The sequence below is a fragment of the Chaetura pelagica genome, unplaced genomic scaffold, assembly GCF_000747805.2.
Source record: "Chaetura pelagica isolate M959 unplaced genomic scaffold, ChaPel_1.0 scaffold806, whole genome shotgun sequence".
In the NCBI taxonomy this organism is placed as follows: Eukaryota; Metazoa; Chordata; class Aves; order Apodiformes; family Apodidae; genus Chaetura; species Chaetura pelagica.
This window is the reverse complement of record NW_009953598.1, coordinates 290,182-306,754: the sequence shown is the minus strand read 5'-3', so window position 1 is coordinate 306,754 and position 16,573 is coordinate 290,182. Positions and strand designations below refer to the sequence as shown.

At 46.8% G+C, this 16,573-nt stretch overlaps 1 protein-coding gene across 1 annotated transcript in view; it reads left to right on the top strand.

Moving 5' to 3' along the window:
* The first annotated feature begins 11,949 nt into the window (after positions 1-11,949).
* The window catches only part of AMN (amnion associated transmembrane protein), a 20,835-nt gene continuing 16,211 nt past the window's right edge, over positions 11,950-16,573 (top strand). Inside the window, exons 1-3 of the mRNA XM_009999799.1 lie at positions 11,950-11,992; positions 14,171-14,289; positions 14,409-14,453. Coding sequence (XP_009998101.1) covers positions 11,950-11,992; positions 14,171-14,289; positions 14,409-14,453 — 207 coding nt within the window. The remainder of the gene's footprint in view (positions 11,993-14,170; positions 14,290-14,408; positions 14,454-16,573) is intronic.

Sequence of the window (16,573 nt, the reverse complement as noted above, 5' to 3'; positions counted from 1 at the left end):
TTTCAGTATTGGGGAGGAGGATTAGTGCTGAAAAAAAGCCTGTATGTTTGTTCTGTACTAGCAGCCATTGCTTCTTAAGGACAAATCAGCAATGTCTTAATACAGTGATGGTGGCTTGCATGCATACATGTGCCTTACATGTGCTGTGCTGCTTATAAACCATAGCTTTTTATTCAGATTAATTCTGATATCTGAAATGGTAGTTTAATTGGACTTCAGGCATAATGTTTAGCCTTGTCTTCAGAGCCCCTAGGTACCCTGTCACGTACAAAATAGAAGCCAAAGCCCATTTCTTTGGCTTCTGGAGCTTCTATGACTTGGCCATGGTGAAATCCATTCTATTCAGGTGCCAAAACGTTATGCTCAGTGCTCCTATGGAGCTTGGGACTAGACAGTCTCCATGGCCACTGTGAAGGCAGGTGACATTTTTCCTCTAATGCCTGTGGTTGTAAGGTGGCATCACTTGAAATGGACCCATCTGAGAACCCCATCTGTGGGGCTGTGAACGTATATGCTCATGACAGCTTTTCATAGCAGACAAGCATCCTAACGGGGAATGCACGGGCTTCTTTAACAGCCTGAACTGCAGTGGAAAGCATTTGCTAGCCCTGAAACGTGCTGATTGCAGCCTGCTGTGTTCATCTGCTTCTATTTAATAGCCTGTGACAAGCAAATCTAGAGACAGCCTGACTGTGGTGCACTTTAAAGTCCAAGAACCGCCTCAGCAGAGCGGACTTGCACCCCTGTGTTTTTAGCCTTCATGGGCTTGAAGGAAAACGTTGCATCTCAGCCTTTGATGTCAGGTTGTATCAGTTTCCTGCTTTTTGAGGCATAGTCACAATTTCTGTCTAAGGTGCAGTTGAATTCATGCCTTTGTATTTCAGCTTGTCTTTGCCATTGTCTTTTTTGGCTGTGCCTTCACACACAGTGCCTGCAAGAAATATTTATGAATATACAATGCATGCTAAGTGGTCTTCATGGGTTTTCCAGGCACCTGCTAGAATACTGCCTGCTGCTGACTGTCGCAACCGGCAGCAGCAATTTGTCTTCCTTTTCTTGCCTTCCATTGTCCAGGTACTGTACTCCCTCTATGGTACATAGCTGTCACCAGGTGCAAACTCAACTATGGAGGCATGTGCTAGCATTTAAATTCTAGCACGGAAGGAGGACGTTCTGCACAAGAGATAAATATCTATAGATATAGCCCCACCTATATCTCTAGATATTATATGGCACTTGCAGTTTTATGCAGGCTGCACAAGCAAACCCATCACTTACGCTTTAGGGCAAAGGTTCGCTCGACTTGTGTCATCTTAATAATTGTGAATGTAGGCAGCTGAGCTTTTGTGTTTGTGCATCACAGAATTTTACTGAAAACAGGATTCCCAAGTGGAAATGTCCAAAGGACTCTCCTCCCATTGCTAATGCATGTCTTGTAAACTTAAATGAAACCATTTGGCCATCTCAAAACAGTTTCTATCCTGTTTCGATCTGGGACTCGGAGGAGATTTTTAGTAATCAGGGCCCAGCATATTCTGCAGAATTTTAACTACAGTTTCCAGCTCCTGTGACAGAATTGTGCTTCTAAATCCAGGCTCTTTAAAAGAGGAGGAAAAAAAGTGTTTCCAGCCTTTGTCATTGAAAGAGGACTTTGAAACATGCGAAAAGTGTAAACTAATAGGGAAGTCTTCCTGAGTCTGCACACAGCCTAAACTAGTAGCTTTAAGAGATCTGAATATCTCCTCTTAGGGGGATATTGACTCAGAAACTTCACAGAGAAGTTTAAATATGAACACTCCTAACTATAATGCCGATCACTGTAGCAGAAACATCAGTCACTGTTGTATTTCACAGATCTCTATGCTGCTTTCCACATCTCCCAAGTGCCAAAAGCACCAGCTGCCAGAATCTTCAGCTTCACTTGGGCAGCTTTTATAATGCAGTAACGTGCTATCGATATAAAAATATTTTTGCATATATGCTTTTTATCACAGTTAATAAAAATGGAGGCCTACTGCACTTATTTTTTAAAACTACATGAAGCTGCCAGAGAATTTCCAGTTTGCCAACCCTGCGTACTGTGAAATCCAGGATCCTGCTACACAAACGTAAACACCGCCTGCTGTGGAATACCTGAAGCCTTGACTGTAACACTCCTTTCTCCGCAGAACTCACGGGCCATCTCTGTAGAGTTCTTACTGTGTACATAGAAATCGGTTTCCTCTGCTTTCCGGCAAGGAGTATGTAGCATTTTGTGAAAACAAGGCCACTGTATATTCTCTAAATTGAAAAGAAGAGATACCTGGTGCTTTACTCAACACTTAAAATTATTTAACCTTGTCTCTCACTGAAATGCCCTTTTTCCTTTTTTTCCTGTGTGTCCCTGACCCAGATATCCAAAGTTTTCTAGGGATTGTCTGTTTAAAGTGATGCATGTGGCAACGCTCTGCCCCCACGTATGCTCTTGAATCCTGGCTAACTCCTGTGGTGTGCCATTATTGCAAGGGGGTGCCAGAGTATTTGCATGACTTTGAACAGTTTTTCTTCAATAGAACCTCTTTTTCCTTTGCTTAGTAATTCTTAGCAGTGCACAACTGAAGTCTCTTGCTGATATTCTTTCTTTAATGATGACACTCCAAGTTAGGTACAAGCCTCTTCTGTTCCCAGCCTTCTCTAGGGAGATTCCAGTGTGTGACAAATCTGGATGTTGCCCTTTTTGTACGCTCTTCAGCACAGGGTGAGTGCATCTGTTAAGGAGATAGTCTTGAATTCTAAACAGGATGAAACTATTTGGGTGTTTAAAGATGAACCTGCGATGATGATGTGTGGCCACCTCTGCATTACTTCTCTGATCTGATTAAAGGGGTCTTGTTTCAATTACTGTCTACATGGTACACCTTCAACTACAATATGTAATTTTGATTTCAGCCTGTAAATGTTGTTCTTCACAAAGAGAATGTGCAATAGGAAAAGGGGATGACGGGTGACAGTTTCGGTGGGGAAAAAAATGTTGTTGTGGGTAACATGCTAGCTTGCTTATAAACACAAAATACAGTTTACTTCCTTTTCCTGTGGGTTTTCCTACTCGGAAGAGGAAGGCTGAAGATAAGTGCCCATTTCTGTGCCTGGTGAATTTCTCAAATGCAAAGGTAATAGAGATTTGTGTTGTAATTTAAGTGTTGAACCCATTAATGTTAGTGATTGTGTTGCTCACAGTTCTTGGCTTGCCACGATTATGGCTTGTTGAGATGAAGTTTAAAAGCTGCCACCTGTTTGTATTTGTATTCCATCACATGGGGTAGGCATTTCACCAACAATGCAGGGTTTCTGTTGTTTTGTTTCATTTTTAAAACACTGGTGCTGTTTGGTCCCAGACAGACAAGTGTGTAGGGAGTGACAAGAAAAGTTGCCTGCACCACAGAAAAAATGTGACTGCAGTATTGATGCCTTGATATGATTTTAACTATGCAAATACACAAATAGGTGAAGGGGAAAAATTCTTGGGTTGCATACCTAATATCTTAGTTTTTGCTCTGTAAATTACTCCTTTGTGTGTAGGTACATACATATACACACAGACATGCATGCACATATATATGCAAAATCTTTTCTTTACGTAGAAGTGATGAAACAAAACCCTTTCCTCCAAGTTATACTTGATCATTTGGTGCAAATATAACTTGCTGCTGCTAAGAGAGGATCTTGGCTATGGGCAAACTTTGGATTCACATCTTCCTTGTTTGAAGACCTGTATATAGATAGCAGTTTGTTTAACCTTTCTGAAAACCTTGGAATGTCATCTAGGACATGTCCTTCCTTATACTCTGCTAATTTGGAGATTTCTGTATTATAAGCAAACAGAGTGATGGGCAACTTGTTAATTGCAAATTGTTTCCTTGAATTTTGGAACAAAATATAATAAAAAGCAACTGGATCTCTTCCTGGAATTCCTGTCCTGTTCAGTCAATACCTCTATATTCTGGTTGATGTAGAAATCATAGCTACTGTAATAAAAATGATCGTTGGGGGAATTTAGTCTGTCTAAGAATAGTTTTTAGTGCTATGTACAGCATAGGAAGCACTTTGCATCTGCAAACATGATGTTCTTATGGCAAGTGCTGTTTGTCTTCTCTGGAAAAAGGAAATCAAGGATGAGATGTGAAGCGACTGGTCCGGAGGCATGAAAGGAATCTCTAGGAGCCAGAAGTGAACGAGAGGTTCCAGTTCCCTAGTGTTATCTTCAAATCACTAGGTTTTACTCTTTTAGTATATTTGTCCCTTAAGGGAACTGAAAAGCAAGTTGATAGACCTTAATGACCCACATCAGGACAGTAAGGGCTAGAATTAAACATACAAGCTGTCATGATTTGGGGTTGTTAGTGAACAGTAGCCCAGACGTTGCTCACTCCCTGGCAGTGCTCTCCACAGCCTGCAGAGTGGAAGGCCAGCACAATGTGTCAGTGTGAATAACAGCAGCAAATGTGTGTCCTGCTCTATTTGTTCAGAATCACCCAATAAAATAAGTCTCATTTGATGCTCCTCTTCACTGAGTAGGGAGAATACCATTTTAAAGTGAAGTGGGTTCATCTTTGTTCTCCCAGCCTGTAGTGTGACTAACCATTTATTTCTTGTGGGGCTTTCTCCCTTTTTCTTTAAACCAAAATATGGAGGGCTTAATTGTTCTTTCCTATCTCTTAATCCAGGCCTTTGCTGAGAAGCACCAGATAGGAAGGTTGTGGAAAACTTTGAACTGCTGATTCAGGGATATTCTCTTAAGATACTGAAGAGTAGAGAGATGCAACACATAAGGGATCTGATTATTCCTGTTTCTCTTCTAATTTATGGTCAAGACTGCAGCTTCTGTCTTCCATTTCATTATCTTAGTGTAGATACTAGGCTGTGTTTGTTCAGTTTGTTTCCCTCCAAGTTAGGATTAGTTCCTTAGGTTCAAATAAGTTCTGAATTTCACAGAGAAGCACCTGAACCAAAATCCTGGATCCAAACATCCCAGACTTGATGTGGAATTCAAATCTGGATCCCAACTCTGTGGCTTACTAACCTACCCATTTAGGGAAGGGTTTGTTGTCTCTACGTGGTGTTTGTGTTTTTGGTCCTTTGGAACTAAGCTTTTAATTTGGTTGCCAGTTCTGCAAGGACTTTTTAACTTCTTAGCAATGCCAGTGTTCACACGCTCCATTGCTGGCAGTGTGATGCGTAGTGATAAAATTTGACTCTGTCTAAGGGTTACTGAGATAAACCAGCATTATCATTTGTAAAGGTCAGTTTCTTGCATAGTGTTCTGAGCTTTGGGTTTGAATATAGCTCGCACCTGAAAGGACACATCTTCCAACTATGACCTGCATCACTGGCAGAGAGTTGTATAATCTGTACTTGTGGAATGGGAAGGTACAAGCTTCCACCGTTGCTGATGCATCATGTGATCCACCTGTTTGGTTTTTCTTATAGTTGTTGTTTGATTTATATTTATTTCTTTTTCAGTTTTATAGAAAACAAGCAAAACAACAGGGGAAGTTCAGGATTTTTTCTACAAGGTATAAAACTCCAATGATTTAGTGGTGACTAGAGAGCTGTGAAAAAAACCTCCATTAGGAGACGATGGGCTAAACGTAGGTCCCTTTCTCTTTAACAAGTAGGATAACCTTTAAGACACATAGAACAACATAATAATTGGGAAAACTGAAGTTGACATTTGTTTCCAAGAAATTCTGTAAGAAATATCTATGGAAAAAACATCAGTGATTGAGAATAATGTACAAATTTATGTGTTTGAAACTTGTGTATCCATTTCTTTAAACTCGTATAACTCTTCAGTGAACGGTACACTTGTGTTCAGTTTTATGATGAAAAACAAAGACCAAAGAAGGCCAGCCTCATTTGATTGTGTATATTCTGCCTGTCTTAATTATCAATAGCTGTAAGGATGCAGTGCAAGTGATCTGGTAACCAGTGGTTCTTGTCCTTTTCTTTTAGGGGGAAAAACAACTTTTAAATGTATAATTTATTGCTCAGCAATAACCATGTTGTTAAAATAATAATAATGATAAAAAAAAGAATTAGCAACATGTCTTAATTTCCCAATAGCATTATTATATGTTGTATTTCAGTTTACTGTATATTGTGTTTTTGTATTTATTTGTGTTTGGAGGTCTTGCTATGCCTTTTTGTGTTTAAATGATAATAAACAAGGACAGTGTGTAAGAGTGTAGAATGCCAAACTCTGAAATGCTAAACTGTGTTATTAAAGGAAAAATAAATCTAAGTAGGAAATAATATTTTTTAAAAAAACCTTGCGTGTTGAATTTGAATGGCTGCTGTTGACTTGCAGATGGCCGAGCTGCATCCTTGTCTCCTCTCTGAAACCACTGTACTTTGGCTGTTCAGGATTTTGTGCTTAAACACCTGATAGTCCCTTATTGTGGCATTTCCCTCCCTCTTTACAAACTTGCCAGAGTTTTGGTCAGAATCCTATTTTCCATGCAGTAACTCTGCTAGAATAAATTAGGTGCTGCTGTTCATCCTACCATCCGTGTCAAGAGTCCTTGAGCAAATGGAACAGAAGTAATTGAAAGCTTTTTGTGCATTTGTGGTACACTGCTTTCCCAAAGAGGGGTGGGAAAGGAGAGACTCTGTGGCTTCAGTGGCTGAAAATTGAGATTTTTTTCTTCTTCTTCTTCAGTGTCATTAGTGACTCTCTGTTTCTGGACTCAGAAGGGCATTTTAGGTGTGTGTTTGAAACAATGGGAAAGTAGCATGCAGTTTTGAAATGAGCGAAACACTAATATTTCCACCACGTTTCAGCTTCAGCCTAGTGATGAGAACCCTCATCCCCAGTGCTGGTGTACGATGCATGTCCCTTCTACTGAGCACGACGCTGATCTGTCTGTCCTGTTTCTTCTTCCACTCCTTTCTTGCTGAAATTCCCATTTCCTCTCCCTCGTATCCATGCAGGGCTGGTGCTGGTTCAGCAATGCAGGAGTGTCTTCCCTGTGCTCGGAGCCAAGACCGCAGTGTCTTGGCAAAAGCTGCTGCCGGCACCCAAATGCGAGTGTGACCTGGCCAGCTGATGCTTGTGTTTGCAGCAGGTAGTCTGAAAGTGCTGGGGGGCTCCGTGCCTCTTCCTGGTAAAATGGAGATACTGCCAGAGAAAAGACAAATGCAGGAAGGTGGGCATGGTAAGAGAGAAGGGTGGCTAAGAGATGCCATCCTTGCCGTGCGTGGGGTATGCTGAGGTGGAAGTTCCCTTCTGCTGCTGAGAGCAGTCACTGGTGAGTGACTGGATGCTGTGGCATCCCCTGCCCTGCTCATCACACTTTCCACCTGTACTCCCACAGCCAGTACTCGAGGCTGCACCACCCAAAGCTCTTCACATCTTGCTGTGGTGGATGAAAAGACGGTGAATGTCCGTGGGCTACCTTCAAGTATAGCCATTTTCAGGAAGAGCAGCTCTTACTATCCCCAGAGCTCGTTTTCCTTCCAAATTTTTTTGCTTATTGCTGCTCAGATGTGACAATTAAGTTATTTCAGTGCAGCAGGGTAGGTGGAGAGGAAACAAATTGCTTTAAATGTGAAGGCAAACACCGATTTTCTCCTTACCTCCCTACTCCTCCTCCCTCAGCAATGAATCGTAATTGAAATGATACATGATGCTGTTCCTGGCAAGAGTGAGTCTTTGTAGAAAGTTTCTTCTTTGTGACAGATCACAGAAGGCAGCTGACAGCTTTGTAATGTGTTTTTTCCTGGTAGGTGATAATGTTAGGGTGATGGGAGCAGAGTGCCAGCTCTGGGAGGGCAGAGCAGCCAGGAAAGTGGGATGAGGAGTTCCCCTGGTCTACAGAGGGTGCTGTGCAGACACCTACATTGCTGGAGCCTGGACTTGGTGCTGGTGCCACCTCTTGAAAGAATTGCAGGGGGTTTTTTATATTTTTTGGACTTTTTCCAGTGTTTTAAGCCTTGGGTTTGCTTGCTGCCTGGTAAGAAGCATTTTCAAAACCTCTGACATCTTGGTCCTCAGATAGACCTGCTCTCTGGGATAGCCTGCTTTGGTGTAACCAAGTCTGGGAATTGTTTCAGGAAAAGAGAAGTATCTGATAGTCAAAACAAGTGGCAACAGAGGTGATTTCCCCTGTCCTTCCCCAAAGCTGGTGTTCCGTGAGTCAGTTGTGTGGTTCCTTCCTGCAGGGCTGTGTTGAGCCCTGGAGTCTGTCACTGCCAAGTAATGTGTCTGGCTTGTTGTTGTTTGGCTAAAAGAGGTGATGACCCAAGTGGCTTCCCCTGCTCCCCTTGGTGAACGTGGCACCCAGGGAAAGTGAGCCCACCCAGCTCCTTGCTCCTTCAGGGTGACCTCTGGCAGCAGTGAACGTTGGATGCTGATGTCTGCTGTCATGTCCCGTAGGCTCCCAAGAACTGTGAATGGACTGAGCCAGGAGCTGAATTCCCACCAGCTGGGCTGGCAAACACAGAAGAGACCCTGGGGCCTGACTTCCACCCCACAGGCTGCAAATTGGGTTAAGCAGTGTTTGGCCACAGCTTGGCACAGCAGTGCTGGTTGCAGCTGCTGGAAATGTGTGTTTTGACACCATTACTATGCTGATAAGAGGCAGGAGTTGTTTGCAGACATTGATGCGGACACTGGGTGGATGCTTTGTGCCAACACAGAAGCTCCTGTGGAGGAGATTATTTGGATCCACCCTGGCTGGTAGAAATGGCATCTGTCTTGGCACACCCTGTGCTATCAGCCAGCATGAACACAGAGGAGCTGTGAGCCTGTCCCCAGTCACTGCCCTGTTAGCAGGTGTCCTGGGGCCAGACCGTGGTGCTGCAAGTGGCTCTCAGCTCTCTGAGGATAAAAAGAAATCTTACTCAAGTGCAGGAGCTTGATAAAGGGGGCTGATTAGTGTCCAGCAGGCTGCGGGCTCAGGACTTGAAAAGACCTGGTTGCTCAGATCCCTGCATTCACACAGATGTAGCTCTGTAGCTGCTTCTTGCAGCCATCCCCAGCAGAAAGCCTGTGTTCTCCTGCTTTGGACCACGAGGTACAAAGTCCATTGGACCATGGCTTCCAGATAGCTCTGAGATCAAATGCAGTTCCCTCCGGTGACTTCTCCTGCCTTGTCCACATTAGGGCAGATGCTTTGATTTCTGGGAACTGAGTTTTGCTTCCTTTCATCGTTGTTTCTTTCTCCCTGTAGCCACCTGATCCAAACCTTGCTCCCGTGCAGCCTCTGTTGTGCTTGCCAGGCCCTGAGGTGCAACAGCACCTTGGGGTGGTGGGGGCTGCAGAAGCTGGGTTGGAGACAAGTGTGCTCTGGCCCCAGGGAGAGACCCACAGCAAGGGCTGCATTATTCTGTGCTCATACTCCCAGTAGGAACCCTGCAGTAAGCAAGTGTCCCCAGTAATACAGGTTTTGGTGGGATCTCTGTAATTGCCCTGTGTTGTCCTATCTGAAAGCTGGACCAACAGGAGCAGGGACAGTCCTCCAGTGGGGAGAATTTCAGAGGCAGGGCAGATGGGGTGTTTTAGACCTCTGCTTGTCAGATGAATCCTGGCTCCCTTCAAATCAAAGTATCAATTTTGGTGGGACTGGAGCTGCTGAAATGAGCAGTGCCCAAAAGCAGTGGCTGCAGGGTACAAAAAATAAAAATAAGGGTACGGACCACCCCCTGAAACACCAGGTTCCAAGGCCTGTGGCATTGCTCTCTGCCCTCTTGCCCACCCTGGCTGTGCTGCGGGGTGCTGAGGCTGTGGACAAGTATACACCCTGCCCTCTGCACACTGCAGTCCTCTCTTCAAGCTGTTACTGCTGAGTATCCCTGATTTATTTATTTATTTTCCCCTTTCTATTGAAATACAGGACATCTCACTGCAGTCAACATTCATTCTGAGAGTCCCTCAGGAGAGATTTGTGAGTGGTAATGAGAGTGTGGGAGCCTTTCACCTCAAGGACATCTCTCAGCATCCAGCTCCCTGCCCAGAAAGTGCTGACTGTGTTTTGGCTGATGTCTAGGCTGGGAGCTGCTGCTCAGGAGCTTTTTCTCTTGGCAATTGACAGGCCACGTTTGCGATACTAGTGAGGACAGAAATCCAGCAGGGTCACATCCATCTTCCTCCACAGGGCATGGTGCATCACCCGGGGCTCTACTGGGGCATCCTGGGGCAGGACCCCTGCTGCTCTTCTCACTCCTGTGTTTGCAGTACAGGTGGGAAATGGCACCAAGTGGGTTATGGTTTTGGGAGACAGAAGATTTCCAAAGAGTGATGGGTCCCTGGTCTCTGATCCCTCCCCACGTGTGACTGGTTGGAAGTCGTGAAGTGGTGGGAGCATGAAATGTAGGATGGGGTGGGTGGTGGATGCACTCCCAAATTCTCATTGGTGTCAGGTCAGACCTGCTTGTGGTCTGTGATTCCTCCACTGATGTCCCTTCCAAGTACTTTTCCAGTCTCCTACTGAGCTCCTGTAAACTCCTGTATCTGCAAAGCCTCTGTCTTCACCTTGCTTGTACCAGCATCAGCTGAAAGGTCACTTCTGGAGGGGTGCTGAGCTCCCCAGCTCTCCCCACAGTATGAACCTCTGTCACTGTCCTCTTCCCAGACTGTCATTGCTCTCCTGTCCTTTTCTGCTCTTAACACACCCTTGTAAAGACATGGTGTGAGAAACATTTGTCACACCAATGAATAGGCTCAAACACATCCTTCAGCAAAGCACAGTCTATTTACATTCATGCAAGAATGGGTGACCTAAACAAGTGGGCACACCTGATAGTAAGGTGAATAACTGTTTATATTCCCTATTCCTGCCTCAAAGTTCCCTCCCTTATTTCCCCACTGTCTGGGTAGTCCAGGTTTACAGCCTGACACTTCTAATTATCCTATAAGTTTCCTGCCCCTGTTCACATATTCCGTTCTAGGAATTTATTTTTTTACCTTTTAAGGTTTAATTCTGACCTTTCTTGCCCCCTTGGCTGTCTTCCCAATCACCTGAATGATTTATACCATCTGGTGCCATCCTGTCCCAGGGACTAACATAGGAGTGACTTTGTTCTGTCTTTATCATGGTCTTCACCATGTTCAGATATCTCAGCTCCCCCAGATGGAGCCCAATTAAGTCCCTCAGTTTCTTGCACCATAAATCACCTCAGTGTCCTTGGAATGCCCAGATATTTCTCTTCTCTCTTCAGTCACCATAAAGTTTATTTTCACCAGGGCAGAAACAAACTATTACCTTCCTAACACGAGGGTGCGAAAACAACACTACATCTCATTTCTAATAACGTGCCTGGACCTGCAGCATTGCTCCGTGCTGGGGCAGAGAACAGGGATGGTGGGGTCCTTCCTCCTTCTCCAGCTGCCCCTTCCTCCCCGGCAGCCTCAGCAGGAGCAGTGGGGCTGTGCTGTGGCACACGCCAGGTAATGAGCAGATCAGCTGGTGGCCAAAGTGCAATTACAAGTTGTAGCGGGGAGCTGCTTTCTTTTAAGAGAGCTAATTGGAAATGCATTGAGCCCATTGCAGGTGCTGCTGGGGGGGTGGGGAACAACACATTGATTTGGGGGGGGGGGGGGTGGAAAAGAGAGGTGTGGGTTGTGTACACAGGGTGCTGGCACTTGTCACCCTCCAGCAGGACCTGGGAGGGTGTGGATGGTGAGGTCTGCTGAGCAGAGCTGGGGGACTACTGCTCTCACCTCCCCACCTCTTTGCACAGTGGTTGTCCCGGGCTTCCCACAGGTGTCAGGGAAGTGGGGAGCTTGGGAAAGGAGCTGGGAGCAAACCAGCTTCTGGGAATGAGGAAGGCTCTGGCTCGTGCTGAGGGAAGCCTGTCTCCTGGTTTATTCCCTTCTCCCTGCAGCCTCCAGGCTGAGCACATGACGTGCCCCAGGTCGAAGGTCCAGCCAGGCAGGGGCTGTGGAGGCGAGGGCTGCCAGCCTGCTGAGCAATGAAGAGCCTGCTCTTCCTCCTCGGAATCCTGCAGCTCCTTGGTGAGTATGCCCAGGCCTGACCGCCCTGGCGAGCAGGGATGGCCCCTGGGTGACTTACCCATTCCTTCTGGCAGTCCTACTGCAGAGCAGAGCTGCAGGCTGCATCATGGAAGGCAACGTGAATGGGAAAGGCATTTCCAACCGGACAGAGGGAAGGCAGGGCAGTGAGGCTGGGATTACCATGTAGTTCCTGCTCCTCCGCAGCTCGGGCTTTCCTGCTCTTACTGGAAGTCAGCAGCTCTGCACTGCAGGACACACTCTGTTGAATATGCATGTCGCTTTGATGCTCAAGGACTGCTCTCCTCTGGAGACAATTCTGATTAAATAGCAGGCTGGTATTTCCAAGGCTGCGGAGGGTGCAGGGATGCACTGGTGCAGCTGCATGGGGGGAAAGCCTTTGCAGGAGGAGGTTGAGCTGTGTGGCCCCCCAGCCGGAGGAGATGACCGGGGGGTGGCACAGAGCCATCCCTGCGATGGGTGGGCATGAGCTCGCTGGACACAACCCCTCATAGCTGTGGGGATGTGAGGCCTGTGTGCAGGGGGGCTGGCTGAGCCTTTCTGCTGGAGCTTTCACCTTTCTGTGCCGTGGCTTCTTGGGATGGGAGAGATGCAAGTCCACCACAGCAGGGACAGAACAACATGCAGGTGCCATCTGGGGGGCTTTTTGCTTTCTGAAGCTCTTTTCAACTCCCAGCCAGCAAGGTGTTTGTGCCCACAACACTGCAGGCAGCTGCTGGGGTTGTGTTCTTATGGCTGTTACAGTCTTTCTCCTTCAGTGAGTTTAAAAATGGCTATGGGGCAGGGAGGGGTGTTTGGTCTGCCTGAGGGCTCCTTCAGGCAGCAGAAACTGGTGGCTGCAGCCCAGGGCCAGGGGAGCCCCTCTGCACTTGCACCCAGGTACCAGCCCCTGTTCCTACGTTAGGGCTTGCATTCTGGTTTAAAATACGTGGTTTCTTTGCCCAGACTCAGCTACGTACAGCAAACGGTCTCGGTAGAGCCCCTGGCAGTCAGTGCAAATTACACTCCGAGGTGATTGTTGTGTGCTGACAAAACCTCTGCAGAGCCTATTTAGCACAACCAACCACATCCTTCCCCACCATTTGGACTAGTGGGACCCAGGCTTTCTGCAGTGCATCTCCCTCCACCATCTGGAGTCATTCACACCCCCCTCTTCCTCCTCAGGCTGGGCTTGGAGCCCCCTGCACCCTGTCCTTCCCCGCCTCTCCACCCAACCTCCAGCACCCAAGTCCCACTCCACTGCCTACTCCCTTCCACCACTGGCTTTCTATTTGTTTTGTAGTTAACATGTTTTTGTAGTTTTTTGGGGGGGTCCTCTAAAGAAAAGATGATCCATATTAAGAGCAAAGGTGTTGGTTTGTTTTTTTTTTCCTCTTTTCTGTCTCATAACTCACTTGCCCAAAGCCATTTAATCCAGGCTCCTGGAGACTGCATTTCCTAGCCAAGCCTGGGGAATGTCAGGCTGGGAGGTGTGTAGCTTGGCTGTGCTTGTGCAAACAGAGCAGGTCAGAGAGCAAACACACCTCTGCCACAACCCATCCCTGACCAGTGGGCTCATCCCCACATCGGTGCTGTCCCGGCAACCCCTATGGGGGAGGTCTCTATTTCCCAACTTGCCAGTGCCTTGGGCTGCAGGACACTGTTGAATCCTCCACCTCCAGCCTCAAACAGATGAAACCAGCCCATGTTTTGTGCTGTATGTCTCCTAGCAAATGCCCTTTCTCCTTCTCCCTCTCCCTGTAGTCCTGCCAGCTCTGTGTGCCCACTCCATACCTACAGTAAACGCCAAGGCTGAGCGGTCTCTGTGCTTTTGATTAGTCCAAGCGGTAACAAAACCCACCACAAGGAATACTTAGCTACCTGGTGCGTGTTGTTCTTGCCCATTTCCTGCAGCACTTTCCTGCCTTCTCTCTGCCTGCCACGTTTTTGTCCCTTACTCCTATTCCTACTCAGGTGGGTAAAAACCATCACCCAGCCAAGAAAAGTCCCCTATGCAGAGGAGGGCTGTGACTGCTCAACTGGGCACACACAGGGGCTGCTCTTGGGTGGAAAATTGCCAAATCTAACCTGAAAAGGCCAAGCCATCCCATAGCACATCCCAGAGAGTGCTCCCAGTGCCTCTTGCAGACTGGGTTATACCGGTTGCCCTGCTCCTCCCAGCTGCTGCCGCCGCCGTGTACAAGCAGTGGATTCCCAACACCAATTTTGAAACCGCCTCCAACTGGGATAAAGGCAGAGTCCCCTGTGCCAACGATGTGGTTCATTTTGAGAAGAGCAAGGTATTGGACACTTACTTATATTTTAGTTTTACTTTATTTTTGCAAGATGCCATCAGGCAATGAGAAAGCCCTTTAGCTGCCAGGGGAAAACGTGCTTTTATTCTGTGCTGTTCTTACAGGTGATCTCCGTCTTTGTCGGGACTCCCCACGTGCTGTCAGACATGGTAAGGCAGTGTGTGGTGGTGCTGGGGGGGCAGGTGAGGGCAGGGCTGGGGCTGGAGGCTGCCAGCCCACTGACACATCCCCTCTCCCCCTCTCCAGGGACTTGGACACTTTGCTCTGTGGTCCAGCCAGACTGAAGTTGCTTGGGCTGGGTTGGGGGATAAGAGTAACAGGAGGCTGGATCTCTCTGTGCCATGAAGCCAAAAAGCCCATTTTTGAGCTTATTACTTTTCTTGTTGTCATTAGGGGATGTGGGGGAGAGTACCCCAAAAGCCCCTTTCATTTGGAAAAAATCAATTTTTCTGCCCCAAAGGTAGGATAAAACCCTTTCCATGGAATGAGGCCTTAGCTGTAGTTTGCTGATGAACAACAACCCATGGCATTGCCAACAAAGAGCCAACTCTACCTTCAGGCAGAGGTTAAGTGAAGTTGACATAAAAATATCTTGAAATGAAAACAAACCATTCTGGGAAATCCCAAGATGTTGCTCTAGAAATTTTCTTTGAAGGGCCCTTCAGTTTTATATTTTTCTGCAGCATTATTAGCCAGGCTGTGTCAGGATGGGCATGACACCCTACTGAAATGCATGTGTCGAGAGGGATAAGTTGGGGATGGGTCTTGGAGGAGTTTCTGAGCAACCCAGTGCCCCCTCAGAAGAGGAGCCCTGCCTGGAGGAGGCTGACAGGCAACACGAGGTCTCCATCCCCATGGTTTGGAGGGTCAAATAGGGTCTGAAAAGGAAAAGCAAACCCACTGCCCCAACACAGTGGTGTGGGACTGGTCACTGGTGAGCCCACCCCAGCATGGGGATAGCATGGAGTGGGCTGGATCTCATTTGCAAACCCTCCACCCCTGGACAGGATGAGCTTGTGGCCGAGTTTTCTTGTTCAGTTTTAGGGTGGATTTGCTCTTTTATCCATCATTAAATTTGAACAAGCCCTTGAAATTTATGTGATGTAATTTGTTTGGGCTGTCTAGGCCACTAATAGTTTTGTTGCTTTAAGAATGCTACGTGCCACATTTAATCCTTCTATAAATATTTGGAGGAGTTACTTTATTTATATGGCATTTTAAATATGAATTTTCAAAGGAAAGAATGTACTGGAGAAATACGTACAAATATAATGTAATAAATGATGTGGAATTTACCCAGAGAAGAAAAGAGCAAAATACCACTCCAGTGGATTCCATTTACTTACAGATGAATGTATAATATTTCTAAAGTCCTTTCACCAGGGGCCTGCAAAATGTGTAATTGCAAAGCAGCGTTGCTCATTAGGGTGGGAGCCTTTCACAGGCAGGCTAAAGAGCTGAGCTGGAGAGGCCCCACGGCTGGCTGAAGGAGAGGGAGGTGCAGCACAACCTTTGTACAGCTAGTGACATCCATGGCTGCACAGTGTTGTATGCTGGCTGCTTGGGTGGACATTTCCCATCATGGCTGAGTGACAGAGTTGGAGTGCTGGGGAGGCCCCCAACTCCTTCTGATCAAAGGATCCAGGTGTCCTTGCAGGAACCCCCAGCGACCCTCTGCTGCCCTGGGATTTCTCTGGTATCCCACTGCTGGGGAGTGGCTGTGCAGTCTCCTGGGTTACAGTGAATATTATAGTTCCCACCACTGGCAGGAGGGTGGGGGAGACCAAGGAATAAATTAATCATGGCAGCAGCACCAGCTGTGAGAGCGCATCACTGCTCCCCTCCAGCCAGGGGCTCGTCCTGCTGCTGCACTTGACTTGCACCACCTGTGAACAACCAAGCTCTTACCAGGCTATAACCTGAACCACAGCTCAATGCTTTCCTTCCTAGTATCACTGCCACAACAATCTGCAATTAACTGTCTCAGCAAGTTTCCTAGCATGGTGGTTAATATTTCTTTTTAATGTCAGCTGAGCCACCTCCCTTCTGGGCGCTGCTGTGCTCTGTTGTCACCAGATGATAAGGAGGCTGCCAAGATTAGGGACTAAAAAGAAATGAAGAGCAGCACCTGAGCCTGTCTGCCACTTGTGGGGATGGCATGAAATTTGGCAACCGGCAGGTTAGGAAATGAATTGGTCGTGAGGCTTTTTGCGGGGAGGCTGGGCTGCACCTGCTCAGCTGCCGGCCGCGCTGCGCTGGAGCATTAATC